Below are 25953 nucleotides of genomic sequence, written 5' to 3' on the forward strand. Positions count from 1 at the left end.
AACAATGATGGTCCGTGACGACTTTAAATGGTCGGCCGTAAAGATAGGGGCGAAACTTCATAGTGGACCACACGACCGCCAGGCATTCCTTTTCCGAGGTGGAGTAGTTCGTTTCGGCGCGAGAGTGTGCGGCTAGAATAGGCTATTACTCGCTCAATCCCGTCTTGATGCTGAACAAGGACCGCGCCAAGACCGATACTACTGGCGTCAGTGTGCACCTCTGTGTCAGCCGCTTCATCGAAGTGCGCCAGAACAGGGGATGTTTGAAGGCGCTCGCGAAGCAAAGAAAAGGCCGTCTGCTGCTCAGAGTTCCACACAAAGGCGGTGTCCTTCCTTGTGAGGCGCGTTAGAGGTTCCGCTATTTGAGAGAAGTCCGCAATGAACCGCCGATAATATGCGCACAGGCCGAGAAAGCGCTGAACAGCCTTCTTGTTAGCTGGAACGGGAAACCGTGCGACGGCAGCAGTCTTTTCGGGATCCGGGCGCACCCCATCGGCGCTCACAACATGGCCAAGGAACTTGAGTTTTGTATACCCGAAGTGGCATTTCTCGGGCTTCAGCGTGAGATCAGCAGAACGGAGCGCTTCCAGTACAGCTCGAAGGGGTTCGAGGTGTTGGTCAAATGTTTCGGAAAAAACAACTACGTCGTCCAAGTACACAAGACAGATCTGCCACTTGAGGCCAGTGAGGACGGTGTCCATCATCCTTTGGAATGTAGCTGGGGCAGAGCACAATCCAAATGGGAGTACTTTGAATTCATATAGGCCATCTGGAGTTACAAATGCGGTTTTTTCTCGGTCTCTTTCGTCTACTTCGATTTACCAATAGCCGCTTTTGAAATAAATAGAGGAAAAATACTTCGCACTTCGCAATCTGTCCAGTGAGTCATCGATGCGCGGCAACGGGTATACATCTTTCTTTGTCACATTATTCAATTTCCGATAGTCGACGTAAAATCGAAGAGTGCCGTCTTTCTTCTTGACCAGGACTACTGGTGAGGACCCCGGGCTTTGTGAAGGCTGCACAACACCATCATCCAGCATCTCCTGAACCTGCATCTGGATCACTTCTCCTTCTTTGGCAGACACACGATAAGGCTGCTGTCGTATAGGGCGAGCGTCTTCATAAGTAATGATGCGATGCTGCGTGATGGGCGTTTGACGAACCTTCGAGGAAGAAGCAAAACAGTGCTTGAAGTCCAGCAACAGTAGCTCTAAGGCCCGCCGTTTCTCCTTCGACAAAAGACAGTTAATGCCGATGTTGTCAAGAGATGGCTGATTAGTTTCGACTGCTGTGGATGTAAAACAGACCGGATCGTGCGTAACAGTGTCAGCGAAAGCGATAGCAGTTCCCGTAAGCAAGTGCCGGCGCTCATTAGAAAAATTTGTGACAAGGAGTGCAGCCCGGCCATTGTGAAGCGACAATAAACTTCGAGCAGCGCAGATGCCTTGAGCAAGCAGGAGTGAATGGTTCGCTTCCGCTACAGTATCGCCGGCACGGAAATCGTCACAGGTGACTTCCACAAGAACACTGCTTCGCGGCGGCAGCGATATGCTCTCGGCGGAAACGTGAAGTGCGGCACTGCAAGGACTTGTACTATCTCGTTCGGCAGATTGTCCCATCGAAAATGTGACACGTCTATTTCGCAGGTCGATAACTGCACCGTATTCTCGCAGAAAGTCAATGCCGAGGATAAGGTCACGGGAACAGTCACTCAAAACGACTCAAAACTAACGATGAACGTATATCTGTTAATCTGAATACGAGCCGTGCACATCTCCTTTGGGGTAACTATATGACCACCGGCGGTTCGAAGGTACACACCTGGCCAAGCAGTGAGCACCTTCCTCAAAACAGTCGCCATGCGACCACTCAAAATCGAATAATCCGCACCGGTGTCCACTAATGCATTGACTGGAGTACGACCGTCTAAAATAACAGGAATGTCCAGAGAAACGCTTTTGGCTTCCCCAGGGGACGGTACCAGCAGCTCGCGGTCGGATCGAAGCGGCGACGACGGGAGGTCTTCAACGCAGCGACTGCCAGCGGCCTCGCCCCCGAAGGTCGCTGTTTTCAGTTTTCCCGACCAGGGCTAGACGAGCGGCCTTGCCCCTCTCGCGAGGAACCTTGGGTGGACGTCGATGAGCGCCTTGGTGAAGGGGAGCGGGACTGACGCTGCGAACGAGATGAATGCTGTTCCGCCAGGTACTCTTCAATAACGCGGGGTCGTTGACCAAACCGGGGAGGAGGCGAGTCGATGCGGAAGCCTTGAAGACCGAGGCGTCGATAAGGACAATCCCGGTAGAGATGGCCTGGTTCACCGCAGTGGAAGCAGAGTGGACGGCGGTCAGGCGTGCGCCAAATGTCGGCTTTGCGTCGGGGCAGGGGACGTTCGTTGAAGTACTGCACTGGTTGCACCGAGGGCAGCGGAACTGTAGGCGGCGCGGGAATGGGTGGCGGTGAAGGAGGAGCCTGACTCTGCAGAACTTCCGTATATGTGGGACGGTTTTCGGTCCCCGACAGCAATGGCGGGCTCGTAACTAGAGGCGAAAGAGGGCTCTTGAGCGCCTGTCGTACCTCCTCCTGCGCTATAGCAGAAACGGAAGCTGGTGATTGCTGCAGGGGGTTCCAGAACTTTCTCAGTTCTTCGCGCACGACACTGCGAATTAGTTCGCGCAAAGCATCAGGATGCCGCTCGGAAGATGCAAATGACTCCGCAGTTGTGCCAGTATGGAGAGGTCGGTTATAAGCCGCGGCACGTTATTGGAGCACCCTTTCCATTGTGGCGGCCTCCGAAAGAAATTCATTTACAGTCGACGGTGGGTTGCGCACAAGTCCTGCGAACAGTTGCTCTTTCAAACCCTGCATCAAGTGCCTGACCTTTTTGTCCTCGGACATGGCGGGATCGGCTTGCCTGAAGAGGCGCGTCATGTCCTCGACGTATGCTTGGACACTTTAATTCGGCATCTGGATGCGGGAGTGAATGGCACGTTCTGCATGTTCGCGACGATCCGCGCTGGTGTAGGCCTCGAGCAGTTGACAACGGAATTCCTGCCACGATGTTAACATTTGCTCTCGGTTCTCGAACCAGATCCGGGCGCCATCCTCAAGGCTGAAGTAGACGTTCCTTAGTTTGGCAGTATCGTTCCACTGGTTAAAAGCAGCGACACGCTCAAACTGAAGGAACCAGTCCTCCACATCCTCAAAGAGGTCACCATGGAAAGGCTTCGGTACTCGAGGGGCCTGCAGGGTGTAGTTACAGGCCGGTGCGTCGCCCGTTACCTGCTGAGCAGAAGCACTAGATGTCATGGCGGCGGGTGATGGCTGAAACTCTGGAGACAGTCCCTGGAGCCGTCGACTGCAGCGATGCACGGGGGTGTCAATGGCACAGGGCTGGCGCGACGTCTTTCAGATGGAGACTCTTGTATAGGTGATCTTACCCAGCAGCTCCACCAGAATGTCACGTACAAGGTGATTGAGGATATAAAGAATAGCAAAGGGGTTAGCTCCGATACAACAGCGGTGAGCAGCACAGACGCAAAACCCGCAAGCGACACTTCGTCGTTCTTCACTCAGTCATGCGCCACCTGGCAACGCTAGGTGGCAATATAGATAGTGGGGGAGGGATGGGAAAGGGAGGCAGGGGGAGGAGAATTCGCGGGATGCGTTTGCCGGAACGCACATGTCAGACGCGTCCACATCGGCTCCCTACAAAAGTGTCCATTGCGATGCTAACTTCGATCGAACCACATTCAAATTGCCGAGCGAAGATAGGAAGATGACAAGAGTCTGACAATACCAAGTTTTTGGTGAGGAGACCATCAATGTTTTCGATTATTGCTACAATTCTGTCGACTACGCCGGCGTTAAGCTTAGCACGGCGGCGGAGGAAAGAGCGGGACCGAGAGTGCCTGCAGGTGGTGGCAGCCACCGCGGGGGCTATGATTTAGACGAAGGAGGTCCATCCAGGCCAACATTTGGATCGAGAATGGACGGTACCAAAGCCAAGATTTATCGATGGACACCACACATACCGCGCCCTAACCTGCCTCCATCCGACGGGGAGACAGGCGGGATGCCGGCTGCCAAGACCAACGAGACCACCGATACAAATTCCACGGAGGGCTACTTTCAAGCCGAGTGGAAGACCGTAGTTTCGAGACTATGGAAGAAAAAAGCAAAAAAAAAACGGGAGAGAAAAACATGCATCGCAAAACAGCCCTCGTCCACCACCGAAGCGGTGGCGGGTTCAATGACGGCCTACAACAAATAAAAAGTCTGTGGCAGGCTAGCCACCGCCGCAAGCTGCGGTGACCTACCTGTCTCAGCTATATCCGCGATATTAGCGCTAGTTAAATATCACCAGGTGGTCGAAATTACTACCTAGCCCTCCACTATGGCTCCCCTTTCACTCTTTCTAGTTTCACTCTCACCCTTCCCTTACGGCGCGGTTAAAGTGTCCACAGAAACAAGTGTCACGGATACAGTGCCGTGCCCTTCCTTTGAAGCAATTATGATACTATTAATTATCTGATTTTGATACAAAAATGGCTACAGACAAACATTTGGTTGAGATACAGAATGCCGACATCATGTCATGCCGGATCCCTATCAATGAGTGGTTTGTTCTCAGTGCAACTGCTAAATTTTTAAATTCTGTTATAGAGCAGATACGAGGTTATGACGGGTAAGTAAGTGAAAATACTTGCCAGAAAATCATCTAATTGTGGCGGCTTTGCATTTGCAAAAATTATTAGTATATTGTGAGCGCAACGCGTGAACTTTCACCTCTTTCATCAGTATAGATCCATCATCATGATCATCATCGTCATCATCATCATCATCGCTGACTGCTGCTCGGAGCGTCGCGCGCTGTGTGCCAGCTGGTTCTGGAATAGAAGAGACGTTTTGTGCAAGTGCTGTCCCAGAAGTGGCGGAGGTGTGATTCGTATTCCCCACCTCTCGCTATAGACCCACCTACCGTTCTCCCTGGAGCTCCGTTCAGGCCTTCGCTTGCGTCAACGGCCCTGTGCTATGGATGACGGCAACGGTGCTCGCTCACCCCCGGCGTTTCCTCCTCCTACTGCGGCTGCCCCTTCCTGGACTGTCATCAGCCGCCAGCGCGATCCCCAAATCTTTGCTGGCCTTCGCGGTGAAGATGTCGACGACTGGCTCGACAACTACAACAGGGTCAGTGCATTTAACCGCTGGGATGACGCTCATAAACTGCTCAACGTCGTCTTCTACTTGGCTGACGTTGCCAAAACCTGGTTCCTCAATCACGAGGATGACATCGCTGACTGGCCTACGTTCACGGACCAGCTAAAGAAAATATTCGGCACTCCGGCTGGTCGCTCAGAGCAGGCAAAGAAAAAACTTGAAGCTCGTCTCCAGCTGCCCGGCGAGTTCTATACGTCGTATATCGAGGACGTTCTGGCCCTTTGTCGCCGTGTCGACGTTGCTATGCCTGAATCTGAGCGTGTTCGCCACCTTATTAAGGGCATCAACACTGCTGCTATCAATGCCTTCGTGTTTAAAAACCCGTCGTCCGTGTCTGACATCACATCCACATGTCAATGTCTGGACCAGCTACAGTCCTGCCGCCTCGTGCAAGACCCCGGTGATGGTGGCTCCCTCATAGATGGAAATTTGCGGTCCCTAATCCGCACCATGATCCGAGAGGAGCTCTACGGCCTCACCAACCCCTCTGCAGTATCTCCAACTCTTCCGCCAGCAACGGTGAATTTGCGCAGCAACATCAAAGATGAACTGACGAATTTCAACTGCACTGTGGCACCTGCCTCACCTCCCATTGCCTCCCAACCTCCCTCGCCGCCTCCCAACGCCTCCCAACATTCCTTGCCAACCTATGCCATGCCTACTTCACGTCAACCCACTCGGCCTTCCCCGACTTGTTCGGCACCCGTATGCGGTAACGTCGCCGCCATGGCACCAAATCCTACAATGCACCGTCCTGTTACAGCCTGGCGCCCCTCCCGCCCTCTGTGCCACTATTGTGTGATACGTGGCCACATTGCCCGTGTCTGTCGCCACCACCGGCAAGACGAGCAACGGGGTTATGCTCCCTTTGAACGGGCCCGCGTGCGCCAGCCTGATGATTCTGCACTGCCCTACTCAGACTTTTACCGGCGTTCTTCCCCTCCTCCGAATTCCACCAATATTTCACGGCCCTCGCGTCCTTCCCGCCGCCGATCTCCTTCGCCTTTTCGCCGCACGTCACCGCTTCGTCCTGCCTCGCAACCCTTCCAACCTATAACGGAAAACTAACCGAAGCAGTTTTTGGAGGGAAAGCTGCTTCGAGTTCGAAATCTACAATCCCTCCTGGGCGACCGTCGAATATGTTAGTAGTGATTGTTGAAGGATTGTACGTTGAGGCCCTCATCGATACCGGCGCCGCTTATTCCGTCATGCATTTCTCTCTTTGTTCTCATCTGCGCAAAGTTATAACGCCATACATTGGTCCGCCACTTCGTGGAGCTAATGGAACTCTTATGAAACCCACCGGCCGATGCACAGCACGTGTCCTCAACGATAACCAGCGGCATCATATCGAATTTATTGTGCTCCCCACGTGCGTTTATCTCATGATCTTGGGTTGTGATTTCTTATCGTCGGCGTCCGCCCTCATCTCTTGCCGTGAGCGCCTTGTTCATCTTGCGGACCCCGATATATTACCGACTTCTGATTGTTCACCACCACACGTGTTCGCAGCAGTTGATTTCGTTTTGCCCCCAGGACGCGAGCAGCTGATCATCGTGGCATTGGACTACTCTCTCGATGGCGAAGCCTTCGTTATGCCCGCTCCTCGGTGGACCTCCGACGGCCTAGCTCTTGCCTCGTGCCTCACCTCCTTCACCCGTGGTTGCGCGGTCGTTGCGGCCCTTAATACAACTCTCCAGCCGTTCTTACTGCCCAGAGGAGCCACAGTTGGGTTTATTTTTGACTGCGATCCCGTTCCCCTCAACACATTTTCCAGCGCACCACCGCCTCCTGCCAAGCCTCCATTTCCGACATCCTCTGCGCTCGCAGCCGCCATCAGCCCTGACCTTACGTGCGAGCAGTCCACAGCTCTGCTAGACGTCCTCCTGCGGCACCGAGAGTCTTTTGATGTGTGCGCCTCAGCGTTGGGGAACACCTCCGTCACCTCTCATCGCATAGAGACTGACGGCTGTGCTATTATTCGACGAAGGCCGTATCGCGCTTCAGCAGCAGAACGCAAAGTCATTGAGGAGCAAGTTGCTGACATGCTTGCTCGAAATGTCATCCGACCATCCACGAGCTCTTGGTCCTCACCTGTGGTCCTCGTTCGCAATAAAGATGGTTCAGTCCGCTTCTGCATGGATTACCGGGCACTTAACAAGATCACGCGCAAGGATGTTTACCCTTTGCCTCGTATTGATGACGCATTAGACTGTCTGCAAGGCGCTGAGTATTTCTCCAGTCTTGACCTCCGCTCGGGGTACTGGCAAATTCCTATGCACGATGCAGACAAGGACAAGACTGCTTTTTCTACCCCCGACGGTCTCTACGAATTTAACGTGATGCCTTTCGGACTCTGCAATGCGCCGGGCACCTTTGAGCGCATGATTGATACCGTGCTTCGCGGCATGAAATGGAAAACATGACTATGTTATCTCGACGACATTATTGTCTTCTCGTCAAACTTCGCTCAGCACTTACAGCGTCTCACTGATATCCTCACGTCCCTTGCACAGGCGGGGCTTCAGCTGAATACCAAGAAGTGCCACTTTGCCAGTAAGACCATCAAAGTACTCGGCCATGTCGTCAGTAAGGCAGGAATTCAGCCTGATCCCGAAAAATTTACGGCTGTCGTTAATTTTCCTCGGCCCCAACGTCAGAAAGATCTTCGCAGCTTCATTGGCTTAGCCTCCTACTTCCGCCGTTTTATTCGGAAGTTTGCAACAATTGCTGCCCCGTTACACAAGCTCGTGTCTTACCTAGTGTTTTACACCTGGTCCACTGAATGTGAAGACTCCTTCAAAGCTCTCAAGCAGGCACTCTCTTCCACTCCTGTGCTTCGCCATTTTGACGCTGACGCGCCCACCATACTTCACACAGACGCCAGTGGCCACGGTATTGGCGGGGTTCTCTTGCAACGCAACGCAGTGTCTGAACAGCAAGTCGTCGCATACGCCAGTCGTACGCTTACTGTAGCTGAGCGTAACTATACTATTACCGAGCAAGAGTGCCTCGCCGTTGTTTGGTCGGTTCAAAAATTTCGACCTTATTTGTATGGCCGCCACTTCACCATTGTCACAGACCATCACGCACTCTGTTGGCTGTCATCGCTGAAGAACTTATCGGGTCGACTGGGTCGCTGGGTACTACGTCTTCAAGAATACACCTTCACCATCACTTATAAATCTTGGCGAAAACACCTCGACGCTGACGCCCTCTTTCGCTGCCAATTGCTACCTACTGACGCGGCCCCACATACGGTCTCCTCTCCCTGCTGCCATCCGAGTCAGCCTTCTGCTAACCACCTGAATGCTGCACCCATCGCTATAGCTCCACTCGAGAACAATGCTGATTTCTCATCCCTGCAGTTGACTGACCCTTACTGCCGCACTATCATCGCTCGCCTCCGTGGAGAATCAGTTGTCCCAAACAGTCGCTTGCGCCGTCAGCTTCGTCGGTTCCGATTTCACCATGGAACACTTTACCGCGACGTTTATCACCCTATGCGTCAACGCTGGGTACCCGTAGCCCCTCGCTCCCTTCGTTTTAAAATTATGGAGGCTTACCACGACGACCCCACTGCTGGACATTTAGGCCACTTTAAAACTTACGACCGTATCAAGAGCCGCTAATTCTGGCCTGGGCTTTCTGCCAGCGTCGCCAAATGCATTTCATCATGTCCGTCTTGCCAGCATCGCAAGCGTTCAACATCCCCTCCTGCTGGCCTACTGCAACCTCTACCTTGCCCATCTGTGCCTTTTGACACGGTCGTCATTGACTTGTTTGGTCCTCTCCCTTTGACGTCAGACGGCAACCGTTTTGTTGTCACTGCCATTGACCATCTAACGCGGTACGCTGAAACCGCACCTCTTCGCTCCGGTGCCGCCTCTGAAGTCGCCGATTTTTTCCTGCGCGCGATAGTTTTGCGTCATGGTGCTCCTCGTATTCTCATTAGCGATCGTGGAAAGACATTTCTTTCTCAAGTCCTTGAGGAAGTATTGCGCGCAGCCAACACCGTCCATAAGACTTCTTCTAGCTACCACCCTCAGACCAACGGACTCATCGAGCGGTTTCATCGCACTTTGTCCGACATGATATCCATGTATATCGCTCCTGATCACCGGAACTGGGACAACGTTTTACCTTTCGTAACCTACGCCTACAATTCCGCTGTTCAGCTCACTACTGGTTATAGCCCTTTCTTTTTAGTTTATGGCCGTCAACCATCGACAGTACTGGACACTACTTTCTTCTCTGCTCCCTGTACGTCTGAATCTCTGGGCGAAGAGTTTGCCACTCGTATGGCCCAGTGTCGCCAACTTGCTCGTTTGAACACTGAAGATGCTCAACAAGAACGCAAAGCCCTGTATGATCAATGCCATCGAACTCCCTCCTTTTACCCCAGTGATGAAGTTCTCCTGTGGACACCAATCCGCATTCCTGGCCTGTGTGAGAAGTTTCTCCATCGTTACATTGGCCCTTATACAGTACTCCAACAAACGTCTCCGGTGAACTATCGCATTATTCCCTCGCACACCGTCGCAGATCGGCGTCGTCGCTCCGATGAGATCGTCCATGTCTCGCGCATGAAGCCCTATGCCCGTCGTCCCTCATCCCTGTAATCAGCGACCAGGGTGGCCGCTCTTTTGTCGGGGGATTTGGGTGAGCACAACGCGTGAACTTTCACCTCTTTCATCTGTATAGATCCATCATCATCATCATCATCATCATCATCGCTGACTGCTGCTCGGAGCGTCGCGCGCTGTGTGCCAGCTGGTTCTGGAATAGAACAGACGTTTTGTGCAAGTGCTGTCCCACAATATTTTTACATATATAGAGAGAGACAGAGATAGAAAACTGTCAGCGATTTAGATGATTTTTGCCTTGGGCTGCATTCAGCTGCTCCAGGTGACCGGCAGTCCAAGTCTAGCAGTTCTTGCCATGACCCGCGACTGGATGTCTGGGTCCCGGCTGATAAGAACAGCTTCGCAGTGTTCCAGCAAGGGAGGTGGAACTAGATCTGCCGGAGGCGCATCCACCGCGCATTCCGAGACTATATGGTTTAAGGTGGCAGACTCGCCGCAGAGTTGGCAGTACGGATTTGGTTGGTTGGTTTGTGGGGTTTAACATCCCAAAGCAACTCAGACTATGAGAGACACCGTAGTGGAATGTTCCGGAAATTTCGGCCACCTGGGTTTCTTTAACGTGCACTGACATCGCACTGCACACGGGCGCCTCCACTGAAAAGTTGCCACCGAGGCCGTAATTCGATCCCACGTTCTTGGGAACTAGTCGAGCGCCGTAACCACTGCGCCACCCCGGCGAGGGGGAAGTACGGATTTACTATTTCCGAAAAGGTTCTAGGCATACGTCCAGGGGTTTGGCTGCGACCGCGTTTGGAGCCGCCGCCACGTGGCAGCTTGATCTCGGCTGAGCGAAGCACGCGGAGACAGGCTCGCCCTGAGCTCTTTGTAATAAGTAGTAATGGGACACACTGTAACAATCTCTAAGTTCAACATTTTCTGGTGATTCATGGGCCCTACACACTGTATCTAATTGTATCAAGCTTGGTTTCTTAACTTAAATATAACTTATGCAGACTTCCTGCCACGTTATAACAGTTCATAAGTTTATTACTAACCTTTTCCGCATTTCATACATCATTCACATATATAGCTCAATTTTATCAAGGCGTTTGCTGTTGATTTTGTGAAGCCCGGCACATATTCGCTTGATTGAAGTTTGTAGACTCTATATCACTGTTGTGATGTTTTCTTTTGCATCGATGTTCACGAGTGTTGCGTGGCTACCGCTGGTGGATATTGATGTGCATTTGTAACACAGTGTGTTTATTAATACAATAATAACGCGATATTTTTAAGGACCCCGTGTCGAAGAAAAGCTTATGCCAGTGTTCTGGTTGTAATGTGGAAATCAGAAGTAAAGAAACAATAAATCGTTTGCGGAAACCAACGGTCTTGAGCACTACTTCATCGCAGTGCGAGGCGAGCACTGAACCACTTCTTCACAGAAACGCATTGGTTCACTTCGAATAAAGGTGGACCTAAGTTATGCATCGTCTTATTACTCTACTATCAGCTGCTATTTAGGTGCGTCTTTAGAAAGAAGGTAATTACGGAAGTTACAGTTAAGTGAGTGGCAAATAACATTTCCGCTTTGCTTACTTGCGATGCTGCGCTGACTGAAACATTCTTTAATTTATATGGCGATGCCGCAAGAGATGGCGTGAGCTGCCGCGAGATTCAACTACTTATACAACCACCTACTATTTTCAAAACATTAGATTTAAAGACTGCTGAGACAAAGCAAACTACAGACTTTAACTGATAAGAAATAACAAAACGGAGGTGTTTCGATTGATGGTTAAAATCAAGGCAGGAGCGAAAGTTCACCCTTTGCTAGATATAAAAACGTAGTGGAGTGTCATCAGAAGCACATCGTTTTGAGGCTGAAGAGCATGAGAAAGCGATGCGAACAGGCCCCTGTAACGCTATTGAGTTGAACTTTTCAAAGCGGTAGGGGAGTAATTACTCATTGGCATCCACCCAAGCGCAGCCATACGGCTACAAATAAAATCTATACAGCTTTCTCAGAAACGTCGTAAAGAAAAATTCGTCCTGATCCGGGGATCGAACCCGGGACCACCGCTTTTCCGGGGCAGTCGCTCTAGCAACCGAGATAACCGGGCGGTCAGCAGATCAGATGGCAGGGTGAGAGCGAATTGATCAATGACGTATGGCTGCGCTTGAGTGGAGGCCAATGAGTAATTACTCCCTGAGTAAAAATTACTCTACCTTGGCGGATTCCCCTAAATATTTGACCAAACTCTTAAAAGCGAAGCTTAAACGTCCTCCACTTTTTTATTTTGTGAGTTAATATTTATGTGGTGGTTGTGTAATAGGGAATCCGTAGGTCAACCGGTTACATACAATTGCGTGCCTTTGCAGACCTTTAGCAAACACAAACTGCTTTCTCTATTAGGGGCAGACACCTCCATGCATCATGTGTGAGGGAAACCAACTGGATTTCTAAAAATCGTCGCTGTCTTGGCGGATCTTCTTCTGCCGAAAGCATTCTGGGTGTTCAGCCGCCCATGCTTCTGCATGACCTAACATGGGCACCAATCAGGGATGACAGTAATGGCACCTGTAAAGTAACTTAGGGTGCCTTGTAACAATGAAACCGAATTCAATGGGAAACGGGGTTTTTTAGTTTCTCCACGGAGGCGACAAGAAATGTCCAAAGAAGCGGTTTGAACATTCTGGCATAGTGCACACCATTGGAACCAGAATCTCCCTTGGTTATTCTGCTCCGGCCCCCAATCGCCTATTTATAATGGCTTTGAAGTTCCCTCCATGTTGTCGACTGAAGAAAAGCGTGGATGGCACGTGGCAGCTCATCAGTGGAAAGAATTTGGCAAGCAATATCAGTGCAGACGAGGAAGTGGCGTGCAGAAGGAAAGTAGGAAGACGGCCTCCCGTTGGGAGAAAATTCGATACCCTTAAGGGAGACAGTGTTGCTTCATTTGTTTGTACGCAGTTCGTACTGCTAGTGGTGCCCTTGGTTCAAAACTGAGCCCAACCCACAGGGCAGTGCCTACGTAGCATGCCATGTTTGGTTGAATAATTTATTAGAGGTAAGAAAGGTAGTTAGGCGTATAAATAGCCTTGCACATGCCCATAATGTATAGACGTGCAAACCGGTAGTGACGTCAGAATTGAGAAACAAGTTGTGGAAATTGTGGCAAACCACAAACAAGACAAATAAAGGTTGAAAGCGGTTAAAATTACCAGAAAATTATTCAATCATCAATTTTTAAGACAAAACTTCCAGAGAAACGATGAAAAAAAGTATGCACACATGGTGAAGTCGCGCCAACGTGGTTGCTATATTGACTGCCGCCCCTGATATCTATAAGCCTTTCAGTAACAGCGTCACGCCATAGGAGAGGCTGGAGATGCGATGAAAAAAGAAACCTTCTGGAAAGTTTGTGGGCGTCGCCTCTGCCCACTTCAAGCCTTCCGGCTTGTTTCAGAACGTCGTGGCTATGTGAACGCCGAGCAATCGGAACGCCGCCATACCACCAATCCCACACTTCAATCAGCACTGCAACGAACGCGCGACAAGAAATGTAAATTTTCACGACGCGGCGCGAGCTCCGCCAGTAATCATATTCTTACCACCGCCACTTCTCTCGACCGAACGGTTATCTAACGTGGATCCCAGGGCATGCCTCAATCCCCGGTAATGAGCGCGTTCATGCGCTGGCTCGAGAACTCTCTACCCGAGCCCCGGATGATCAGGCACCCAACTCCACGCAGGAGGCCGCATCGGTCCTTTCTACTTACCACCAAATCACCACATTCTACAGTTACAAGCGCATGACACTGCCACCACCCCACAGCACCTTGTCACCCTTATCCAGTGCTACATGGCGACAATTGCAGACGGATCGTTTCATTTCCCCCTACCATCTCTCACGCCTTCACCCTGGCTTTCCCCCTCACTGCGACACCTGTGGCGAGCCAAAATCCTCACTTTTCCACTACCTGTGGGAATGTCCTTCCCCCCAGGCAGTGACCCCCATCCCCCATCCCACCTTTTCTTCCTGGGAGGCTGCTTTGCGGACAGCTCCACCTGCCGGTCAGAAATGGCTGGTAGATTGGGCTCTATGTGAAGCAAAAGCCCGTGGACTCCTGGACTAGTAGGGGACCACCCTGGAAGACTTGTTTTTTTTTTGTTTTATGAAATAAAGTTGTTTCCTACTAGCAAAAGCTCTACAATGCAGCGCAACGGTCAGGCTTTCGCATGTTTTCGGCGCTGATTCTGGAGTGCCATCGGAATTTTTGAGGCGGAAACCTTTATTGCCCCATCACTGTCGACAGAAGATTCTCAGCAGAGGTGACACCCATTCGAAAGCTGGAGTTAAAAATAAATTAATAAACCTTGTGTTCACCTGCAATCGGACATTCATCCTTTAAATCCCCAGCCCGGCGGTTTACCAACCGCGCCACGCCCGGGATCGAGATGCGCTCTTCATAATTCCCGTTGTCCACCGTGAGGATGCAGTCTACAAGCCACATGCGAGTTGTCATTTATATTTTCTTGAAAAATGGGCATTTTGTAAACTCTAATGAAGGACAAACAGATTCTCAAATACATGGTTTGGTTTTGGTTTTGTGGGGTTTAACGTCCCAAAGCGACTCAGGCTATGAGAGACGCCGTAGTGGAGGACTCCGGAAATTTCGACCACCTGGGGTTCTTTAACGTGCACTGACATCGCACAGCACACGGGCACCTTCGCCTCCACCGAAAAGCGGCCACCGAGGCCGGGATTCGATCCCGCGTCCTTGGGAACAGTAGTCGAGCGCCGTAACCACTGCGCCACCCCGGCGGGGTGATTCTCAAATACAATGTTCACGAGTATTTGTTTATGGCATAGAAAACGTTTGTTCAGAGTAAACATATTTTCAAATTGTAACTGGAAAACAATAGTTACGACATGATAGTAGTGCGAAAAAGACACATCAGACAGGGACAGATTAGACTGAGATCCTAAGTGGGATCTCTCCCTAACCACTAATGTATCGCGGGTGACATCAGACAGGGTATGGGACGACTTCGAGCTGACTACTGATTTTGTTGCACAAACGCTACGCATATTAGATCGAAAAAAGACACACTTTGAGCATGCGCCGCCAAAGATGACAGAAGTGACAATCACTCTAAACCGAACCTAGAAACCCGATCGAGATATGTTACCTCACTGTTGTACAGCACTACAGAAGAGTCGCTGATAAAACTGTTCTATTTTTTCTTGTTATAAGATAGGCTCCTATCAGTTGACGTGTGAGGAATTGCGGCTCTTGCCCAACTCCACACCCATTCAGCCGAGGCCGACAGCCCCTGCAGGTCACGCACTTAGCCAAATTAAAACCTTCTCCCCTTGTTTACAATAAGTGACATTCTCTTGCTCGATCGTGCACGCAGCGTTCATGAAAGAGTGAATGGCTGTATCACCGACTCTTCTATTGTGCTGCACAACAATGAGATAGCTTATCTTGATAACATAATGTAGGTTTCGAGGCTCGGTGTCTTTTGATTGTCACTTGCGTGACCTTTTCCTGCGCATGCTCTAAGTGTGTCTTGTTTTCGCTCTAATAGGTGCAGTGTTTGTACAATAAAATGAGTTATCAGTTTGCGCTCGCCCCGTACTGTCTTGTGTGTTTTTTCGTGCAACTACCATGTCTGATATACTGCACCAACTAGCCCGCAACACATCCTGCCAAAGCAATAGCACTTGGGAAGCAGCTAGACCGAGACTTTATGGCGTCAATCTATTTTATAAGAGGCACACGGCGCGAGCAGCAATCTAAAACAGACGCGCATTTGTCTATACAAAAAACATGGCGAGCACGTTAGACGACATGGTACAGAGTTGAGTAATTTTCAAAGCCAGCCAGCGAAAATACCCCCGCTGTATTATTTGGAGCGCTAAATTATTTTAGATGAATAAAACCAATCCTAGGATCTGTGCACTTAGAAATACGACTACAATTTCCCAAAGAACACTGCTATGCGATAGTGCCTTAACGGATATAAAACAATAATGCATAGGTGAGGATTTCAGCGCCAACTTCTTGATTGCAATAATTTAAGAAATTCTACCTCCTCCTGGGAAAGGCTGGGAAAGGTTAAGGGTCACCGGAGAAGGGGTAGGCAGCGAACGCGATGGTTAGGTGGCATCCTCGAGGCGCTGCAGATGAAGTTATGTGATGTTGGGAGGATACTGAGAGACCGGAAGGCGGGGCGTGATATGGTCCATAAGGTCGCGAAGAGTCGGACACGACTGAACGACTGAACTGAACTGACCTCCTCCTCCGGCGTTGGACAGTTCGCAGTCGGTAACACTTTCTAGCACGGCACAAATTACTGTCTGATATGAAGTAAAGTGTGCCTCATGATGCAAGCGCCCATATGTAATATGGGTAACTAGTGATCAATTGCAGATCATGTTTGAATTATAATACTTAGCATGCAAAACGCAATGAAACAAGGCAATTGAGGAGCACAATGTGTTGTGCATTCCAAGCATCGTGTTGATTATAAATACCCGTAGTTATGAACACTGACGATTTCAGTGCGTTATAACAAGGATGAGACAATGCATTGGAGGCTTTTGCCCTTGATGACCATTTCTATAGATAAGGTTTTACGTTTTTCGGGTGAAATCATTCAGTAAAAACAGGTTCTTATCATGCCAGGTGCCCTTGCTAGATTGGTGTAAATACAGGAAATAAACTTCATGTAGTTTTCGTGCGGTGTTTTCAACTATTGCTGATAATGTCACCCAAAAAATAACAGAGCGACTATCAAGCTTCGTCTTAAGATCAGCGGTGATATTGACTTTACCTCCGCCTTTTCATTCCATGGTTTATCATTTTTGTATAAGTTAGATTTTGAGGAAAGAAAAGCGGATGACACTTGCACTTGCAATTAAAAGCATGCAAAAGGGGTACGTATATTTGTCAATTCGAATACATGACCAGTAGATGGATGCTAAATGTGAATAAAAATGGCACGACCTACCATGAACACGACACCAAGAATGGCAGCGTCATAATTTTGATATGAAATCATGTGCATTTTTTATGCGGCGCGTATAAAACAAGGCCAACGTTCTCCTTTAAAGTTTTCGTTTACGGTGACGGTTTTTCGGCCCGACGAGTGCAGTACGCTATAGAATAACATCCTTAACTGCTATCTTTGCAACCTCAACGTCCCTGAAGCTTCTTTATACACTCATGTTCCGACTCTGCAGGCACTTGCGTAGCCTGGCGTTGCCCTCTTTTGATGGCACTGCTACACGTGAGTCCTGCCAGGAGAACGCCAACGACGGTATTCACTCCGGCGAGCATGAAGTACAGATGGTCGTATGAGCCCCTGACATCTCTGAAGAATCCTGCGCACAAGAGGGTAGTCAAAAATGACTCACATAATTTATGACTGAGTAATATTGTGATGTTCTCAACTTTTGCGCATGTACGTACCCAAAATGGTGGGTCCAGCGAGCCACACGGGGATGCTTGCAAGGCCTGCCACACCGCAGCAGAAGCTGAATCTAGCCAATCCGATATGGTCGGCCTGGATCAAGGGCCTGATGCATATGATGTAGCCCTGCGCCATGCCGGCTACACACGCGAGAGTCACCACGTACTCGTACTTTGAAACACTCGGCATCGTAAAAAAGGAGGCAGCAGTTGCTAGGAAGCAGGTCACAGCAATAGGTGACCGGCTGAAGGGAATCTTGTCTGACACGAAGGGCAGCAATAGTCGACCTACGGCTTGGCCTAGTGCATTGTACATCAGGATATTTTTTGCACTTGCCAGTCTGATACCTTTGTCGACACTGTAGTCCACAATGGTGGTCGTGTAGGTGGCGGTGGTGTAGTCTGAGACGATTTGAACTAGCGCGACGACGTAAAATGCAGGCATTGCAAACGTAGATAGTATGGTATTCGAGGAACCTGTAGTCGCATCCGAACTTGAAAATGGCTGTTGCGATTTTCGAGAATTCTGGTCGTCCGGCACGACTTCATCGCTCCCGTTGTATTCTTCAGTAGTACCGTTGAAAGAGCTGCTCTTTTCCTTCTGCTCTATCCTGTCTTTTTCATCTTTACCATTTCCTTGTTTTAACCCAGGGAAGTTACAGGGAAGAGGATTGCGGACCAACATTATGACTGGAAGCATATGCATCATTACACCGCCGGTCAGAAGAAGACACCCCTGCAGTCCGTATTTTGCCGTAAAGTAAGAAGTCATCGGAACACCAGTAGCTCCGGCGGCTACAGTACCTATATCCTTAACAGCCGTGGCAGTGGCTTTGTACTTGTCGAAGTAGAGAAGCAAGTACATAGCGACGCCCAGGAGTGTCATTCCCACGCCGGTCCCTGCAAAGGCAGACAAATGCACGAATGATTGCGCGTAGTTGTGATACATTGAGGAAGGCAGAGAAAAAAGACGTCAGCCTATTATAGCGCCTAAGTTCTGAGGTTTCAGTACATCAAAAGACTACAAGAGCACATTTTATATTAGGATACCGTTAAGAACCTGTTTGAGAGAAACTGAGGAAAGAAGAATAAAAAGAACAAATCTACGTTTCATGCTTTCCGCGCCGATCGTGTAAACGGTAGGGGCGGTGGCTTATTAACTTTGATATTGTCAAAATTATGTAACCTGGCAAAATAAGCAAAACAATAATGAATCTTAAGTGTAAGATTTTGGCTGTAGATATCACATTGCCGCATTGTGGCCCTGTCACAGTCGCTAACGTCTACTGCCCAACAGGTGTACGTAGGACAGACTATTTTGACACATTACTTGCAAATTCTAATAGGGTCGTTATTGCAGGCGATTTTAACTCGCACCATACTCTTTGGGATAACTACTCCGACGCATGTGGACAACTGCTATGGACGTGGATGTCGGCAAATGCTGTGCGCTGCTGCAATTCTCGGGCTATAACCTTCATGCGCATAAATTCGCGATCTGTCATCGATTTATCCCTGGCAGCAGGTGGGATATAGTATAGGAGGATGGTCAACAGTAGACAGTGATACATCTAGTGTCCACTTTCCAATAACATTTACCACCATTATGAGCACAACACGAGATAGCACTTTTGACCGTAAACTAGTAAACAACGCCAAATATGCAGCTTCGCTACGCTCCTCCCTCAAATCGAACCTTTGTTCATGTAGGGCCGACAAGCCACAAAAGGTATTTTTCTCAACTGCGAATGCTACTGTACATTCCCAGTTCACTGTGTGGTCTGCAGTAAACAATAAGTCGCCATCCCCATGGTGGAATGACGCGTGTGAGAAAGCCTTCCGCCGTGGGAAAGCAGCATAGAAAAGCCTTTCTTATAACCAGAGCCCAGTAAACTGCATAAACTGCAAAATTTGTTCGGCGTCATTCAAAAGAGCCATAGCGCAGGCAAAGAACGAGTACAACGAAACTTTAAATACTTATTTGTCAAACCCTAAGCACAGGAAGGCTTTGTATCGTTTCATGGAACGAAATAGAAACTCGCACCTTTCTCAGTCATTAAGGTCAGTAGTGTTGTCTCCACAGGAGGCAAAGGATGAGTTGGAACAAATTGCACAAAAGCTAGCATTACGTTTCTAGGAGCAGTGCAGAGTTCCCTTGCACGCTCCCATTTCCTGTTCAGATTATGTTGAGGTTGATAGGTCAGAACTCCTATCTGTGATTTCTTCCATGCAAAATTCGGCTCCAGGTTGGGACGGGGTTATGGTAGGCATGCTCAAAATTTTAGCAAATGAATTCACTCAGGATCTCCTGGATCAAGTTAATGAATCATTATAATCTTCATGGCTGCTGCACGTCTGGAAAGTGGCGAAAATTATATTGCTCTTGTAAGACCCTGGTAAAAGATTTCATGTTGAAAACATTCGGCCGATAGCTTTGACTTCGAATCTTGTAAAATTAATAGAAAGAATTGTGCATGGCCGCCTCTCAAAGCATATCTCATAGGTTAATGCTTTGAGTTCTTCCCAGATTGGTTTCCGCAATGGATGCTCAATATGGTCTTCACATATATTGAGAAAGCAGGATTCGCCTTGCAACGTGCAACAAGGAGGTAGCGTTAGTGACGCTCGATATTGCTAAGGCATTGAACATTCCATTCTACTTAACAAGCTGTCATTATTACGTCCTGCGCTCAACATTTGTGCGTGGAATAGGGAATTTTTGAAAGGACGAGAATTCTTTTGCACTGATGGCTCATTAATCTCAGACACCTATGCACAGACTAGAGGGATGCCTCAGGGCTCTGTGCTCTCCCCACTCTTCTTTAATATATTAATGTGCGATATTCCTGTTCATCCTGATGTCACTGTATATGTATATGCAAATTACAAAGCATTCTTCGCCTCTGAAAATGATATTCATGACCTATATCGCTCACTACAGGCTTACCTAAATGCACTTGGGGTCTGGTTGGACAAAATTAAATTGGGTTTAAATGTGTCCAAAAGTAGTGTACTAGTTTTTAAAGCCATAACCCCCTTTTATGTTTCGTTAAACTACCGCTCAGATGTCATACATCAAGTGGAATCTGCGCGGTATTTAGGCATTACGTATGATGCTAGTATGGATTAGAGGCTTCACATCAAGTCTAATGTTCGGAAAGTTGAGCGTGCCCTTGGTAGGCTCATGCGGATAAGTAATATGAAATTTGGTATGCGTCGAGATACTCTTCCACTTTTGTACAAAGCCTATGTGAGACCGACTCTGAAATTTGGCTGCATTCTTTTTTCTGGGTGTCCAAAATATAAGCTTCATCCTTTGCTGCTTTTAGAAAGACGGGCTTGCGCCTCTGCCTAGGGCTTCCACAGTCAGTCTCTACCACTGTTCTGTACTTGGAGACCCACATTTCGGACCTTAACTCCCGTTTCCGCCGTCTAACTGTCAGATCATTCTTGCGATCATTTGAGGCTACTCCCGGTGTGGCTATACCTATTTTTGTGTCAAACCCCGCACTTTTTCTCGCTCACTAGTGGCCAAGGGTCTGCATGTCCCAGGTTGTTTTCACGCAGAGCATTTTAGCAAACATTAGTGTGGACCTTGCTTCAATAAGTCCTATTGGTTGCTCAACGTTCTTTCTAGATATAAATTATGATTCTATATTTCCATCTAATGTGAAGCTCTTACCCTCGTCTGATATCCAGTCTCCTATGTGAATACCTTGAAACGTTCCCTGATCACACTGTAATTGCCACTGATGCGTCTGTGATTCCGCACAAAGCAGAGATTGGAATTTTTTTCAGTCTCTTTCCTGGAGTTTTTCGGTGCATGTGCATGTCCCGGATTACACACCGATATTTTTAGCAGAGTGTATGGCAATTAGGCTAGCAATAATAATAGTTCCCTGCAGTCAATTAAAAATAATTTTTCTATCAGACTCTCTGTTTTATTGTCACTGGAGTCACCACGGGATGCTCTGTTGAGCCGCTCACAAAAGTATTTCATACCGGGGGAGGGGGGGGGGGTAAAAGAAATACGCTTCACCTGGGTCCCCGGTCACAGCGGTATCTTCTAGAACGAAGCGGCAGATTTCCTGGCTTAATCAGCTCTTGATGCATCTGTTTCATGTACCATCCCTAATATCACCATTTTTGGAATGTCCCGTTTCCTGCGATATCAATACCTAGCCGCTTCACGCAATGATCCTTTGCTATCTACAGCCGAATACCAGCATCTGATATACTCATGGAAAGTTCGTTCATGCAAATCACAGCAGTGTGAGGTAACGATGACTCTCCTGAGATGCAGGATTCCTCGCCTAAATCTTTATTTATGTAGATGCGGGATCAGTCCCACAAACCTTTGTGAGGCTTGCGGTGAGATTGAAAATATTGATCACTTCCTTCTCGCTCGCCGAAGGTTTTCACATCAGAGGAGGGTGGATTTAGAAACTCCAATTGCACGCTTGGGATTTACGTTGTTGGTAACGCTTCTACTCTCCTTCGGCGCGAGTGCGGAAGGATTTGCGTTGCCTCAAATTTGTCAGTACTTACATAACTACATCACAGCTACGGACAGATTCCCTTGGTAATTGTATTCCAAATTTACAAAATTCCAAATTTTTGCTTCATACTTTTTCTTTCAAAAACTTTTGAGATCTTAAATCTTATGTTTTTGTTTAGTTGTCAATTACTTTATTACACTAATTCAGTTTGTGTACGACATTTGGCAGTCAACACTGAACCCTGGCCAATCCCCCTTCGTGGGTATGTGCCAAATATCAAGGCAGAAGAAGAAGAATAAGAACAACAACAAGTAGAAGAAGAGAAAGAAGAAGAAAAGAAGAAAGAAGAGGAGAACGTGGAGAGTGGTTCGAGGAGCGCGAAGCACGGGGAGAGGACAACGGGCGAGCAGCGGCGCTCGGGAGGTGCGCATTCTACTAGGCCTGACTTGGGCCTGCCTGCCGCATCCAGTCCTGGTCCTCCTGCTGTCCCGGGTGATCGCACCAGGCAGTACTACCTCTGCCGCTCATTGCTGCTGCTGAAACGGCAGTCCATCACCGGCACGGGCGTTCGGCGCCGTGCTGGACCTAGGCATCGTCGGGGAGACCTGATTCATCGGCCATGGAACGGCAACCCGAGGCTTCGGGCCTCCACTGGGTCCCATTCGGTGGCCTAGCCTTCCACTGTGCTTACTGAGGCCTTTGTGACTACCCGCACTGTGACTACCCGGAACGTCTGCACCGGCTTTCCTTACCCAACGAACTGGTGACTCTTGTCAATTTTGTGTTTAGCCTTCGTCTTACTTGCGCGTCATACTCTCGTCCCGTCCATATGTGTAAATAAAGGTATTCGTCGCTAACGTGGTCGGTCTGGTAATATATTTCGATTGGCGTCTTTGAATAAGCCACGGAATAAGGTGGCCAGTACCTGAAGGAAAGAACCTCACAGATACATAGTTGATCAACGTAAAGCAAGTCATGTTAAGTCAGGTTTTATGTCTTTCCCGTGGGAAAAGGAGGAGCCAGGACTAAAAGCTGCGGTAAACAGCTTGTTGGGGCACTGTCCTCCCTGCATACAGTAGCATACGAGCGGTGAGTATAGACATATAGAATACGAATATATATATATATATATATATATATATATATATATATATATATATATATATATATATATATATATATATATATATATATATATATATATATATATTGTTACGTGAAGACTCAATCTATTTACAATATATTTACAAGACGGCAACTAGAAAAGCAGTGAGCAAGGCCACTGAAAAAGTCCCACTTCGTCATCAGATGTATCCTGCCGCGTGGCCAAGGAATGAAACACTTCGTCCTTGTCTTCTCGCAACATGACCTGCGGCGGTGTAAGCGCCGTCCCGGTTATAAACTGGCAAAGAAGGCACAAGTTCGGACGGCTTCAAGCGGGAAACATGGACGACGTCAGTAGTAGGGTGGGAGGAAGAGGAGACAGGCACAAGAGTGGAAGATTGTACGTCACATCGATGACTGGGCGCACCACACGACAAGGGCTACAGAAGGGGGTCAAAAGTTTGTCCTAGAGGCCAACGCGGTGTGCAGGAGACCATAAAAGAACCAAGGACCCAGGGTCATAAGATACGTGGTGATGTCGCCTATCGCTAATATGTTTACCAGAAATATTACAGAAAACCAAACTAGGATTAATATTGCACAGTAACAAAACAAAAACACATTTTACCAAAATATTTCCGAAACTAAGCTTTGTTTTACCCTATTGTGCTTTTATGAATGTTTCAAATATAGGCTAGGTTGTAGGACAGCGCATGTAATATAGAATTTGTGCCAAAACGCGGTGTATCCCATGTATTAGACGATCTTGTGTTTATGATAGCACGAGGCGTGTCCAGAGATGCGAGAATGAAATAAAACTTACAGACGGAAGCCGACGAAAAGTAAATTCCTTGCAGTATCTTAAATATGTGCTAATTATAAACTCGGACAACGTTATAGACTCGGGAGGCGTGTTTAGAGGACGTGGCGTTATCAGGATAAGGTTATATTCAGATAAATATTTTTTGTAGCACCAGAACCTTATATATGTTTGTTTTAATTGCTGTTTCCCATACTAAACTACAGTAGTTAAGGCGAAAAAAAATCATGCGTAAAAATTTGCAGGTTACATTTCATAGGCATAGCTGCACACTATCGGACAAGCTGCACACTATCGGTTTTTATCCCAGGTAAAATGATATGCAAGGTATACTCCAATTGTTTCTCGCTGTTCATCTATTTCTATTTTTGGGCGAACCTCTTTAGCAAAGACGACGTCAGCTTGAGACATTGAAATACTATGTTCTTGCAGCAAAAACTAAAGTGCATATTTATTAAGTTCGTCTATAATTTCGCATCAATTAGGGCACACTTGTGTAGTTGCAAGCCCTGCTAGGAGTCCACTTTATTTTGTGGTGCCGAAATATAGCGGCACAACGTCTCTAATTACACACAAGAAATGAACATGGCAGATTACTTATTAATCTTGACAGAATAGTTGAAATGAATAAGGTGGAATTCGGCTTGCGGTGATTTTTTTTACGTAAAAAGTTTACACAATTTTGTTACTACTCATTTAGTTGTATGACTTAAAGACGTTATTCTCGGCTTTCGCTTCAGAACATCGGCATGTATTGCATCGGCTCCCGTAGTGCGCGCTACACTTACTTTCAGATCATACTCCCGTCATGTAAAAATTACGTAACATAATTCGCTGATTTCTCTTATTGGCCTGAGAGTCAAATTCATCAGTATGTCGAGGATATGCTATATTCGTGGTCATATTGCTGCCGTAGTGCCCTAGATTTGGGCATATCACTACTCGCTGAAAACAATTTTTGTATTAGGTTTCCTGACAATCTTAATTTAGATAGTTATGACGGTTTTTAGCTGATAAAAAGATTGTAGTGCTGAGTGCTATATCATGCCTGCAACTAGTTATACAAAGCGCCGGGGTGACGCAGCGGTTACGGCACTCGACTACTGTTCCAAAGGACGCGGGATCGAATACCGGCCTCAGCGGCCGCTTTTTGATGGAGGCCAACAGCAAGGCGCCCGTGTGCTGTGCGATGTCAGTGCGCGTTGAAGGACCCCAGGTGGTCGAAATTTCCTGAGTCCTCCACTACGGCATCTCTTATAGCCTGAGTTGCTTTGGGACGTTAAACCCCACAAACCAAACCGAACCTCCTCGCTGTAATATGTTCTCATGACGCACGCCCTGACTCTAGGCGTTCCAGAGGTGTCCACCCCTACGATTTCGTTACGGTGGCCTGCAAGACTGGCGTTCAGGAATGAAAGAGTGTTCGTGCATGTGCGTGTGTGCGCGCCTAAAGGCATGCATGCATGGAAGCGTGCGTGCGAATATACTGTAGAATCTGGTTGTCTAGCCACAATGCCCACCGAGAGGGATCATAATGGTGGATGTCTTGTAACAATACTCTTAATTAAAAAAAATATGAAATAAATGCGATATTCATTCCGTTCTATTCAATGGCACGGGTTATTCTAGGCGTAAAATACTTGATGAATTGGGTTATTTTTATCGCACCTTTGCTAATTGCGAGAGACTATGTGTCTAACATGTACACAGGACCTGAGTGCATGGTGAGGACGTTCATGTAAAAAACGAGTAGCAGGGCCGGGCGACGAACAAAGGATCAAAATAGAAGGATACGACAGGTCGGAGCAATTTGTCGTTTTTCCGTCGTTCGTCTGCCAGCGTGGCGCTTTGTAGGATGACTGGTATACTATCTCGCCCAGCAACATACCGGCTCATGTTGACGAGTGGGTAACCTTGCGTCCTGTTCATTATAGTTGAAGTGACAGCGGTGTGCAATCAAACTAAAAGGACTTCTTATAGCCGGATGCCGTTGTAATCGGAAATAATTTGAGTCTAGAATGGCCCAGGATAGATCTCGGCAGCGATGGTCGCATTCAAATTAGGCCAATAAGGAAGACGCCCGTTTCCTGGACGATCTCAGTCCACACTATCGTATCTTCGCATTAATATGAAATCCAGATGATTGAAAATTCTCAGAGCTCTGCATTACTGCCTCCATCATTCTCTCTTTTGAACGTTACGCTCCATAAATACAACAAACAACGATGGCTGTGAAATT

General features: G+C 48.1%; 1 protein-coding gene across 1 annotated transcript in view; it reads right to left on the bottom strand.

The window, feature by feature from the left end:
• Nucleotides 1-16324: 16324 nt before the first annotated feature.
• The window catches only part of LOC146194751 (monocarboxylate transporter 9-like), a 91809-nt gene continuing 82180 nt past the window's right edge, over nt 16325-25953 (bottom strand). The window contains exons 4-5 of the mRNA XM_084596111.1: nt 17292-18191; nt 16325-17203 (exon numbers count right to left, since the gene is read on the bottom strand). Of these exons, the coding sequence (XP_084452237.1) occupies nt 17016-17203; nt 17292-18191 (1088 nt within the window). The 3' untranslated portion in view covers nt 16325-17015. The remainder of the gene's footprint in view (nt 17204-17291; nt 18192-25953) is intronic.

The sequence above is a fragment of the Amblyomma maculatum genome, chromosome 3, assembly GCF_055883805.1.
Source record: "Amblyomma maculatum isolate TAMU_Amacu chromosome 3, ASM5588380v1, whole genome shotgun sequence".
In the NCBI taxonomy this organism is placed as follows: Eukaryota; Metazoa; Arthropoda; class Arachnida; order Ixodida; family Ixodidae; genus Amblyomma; species Amblyomma maculatum.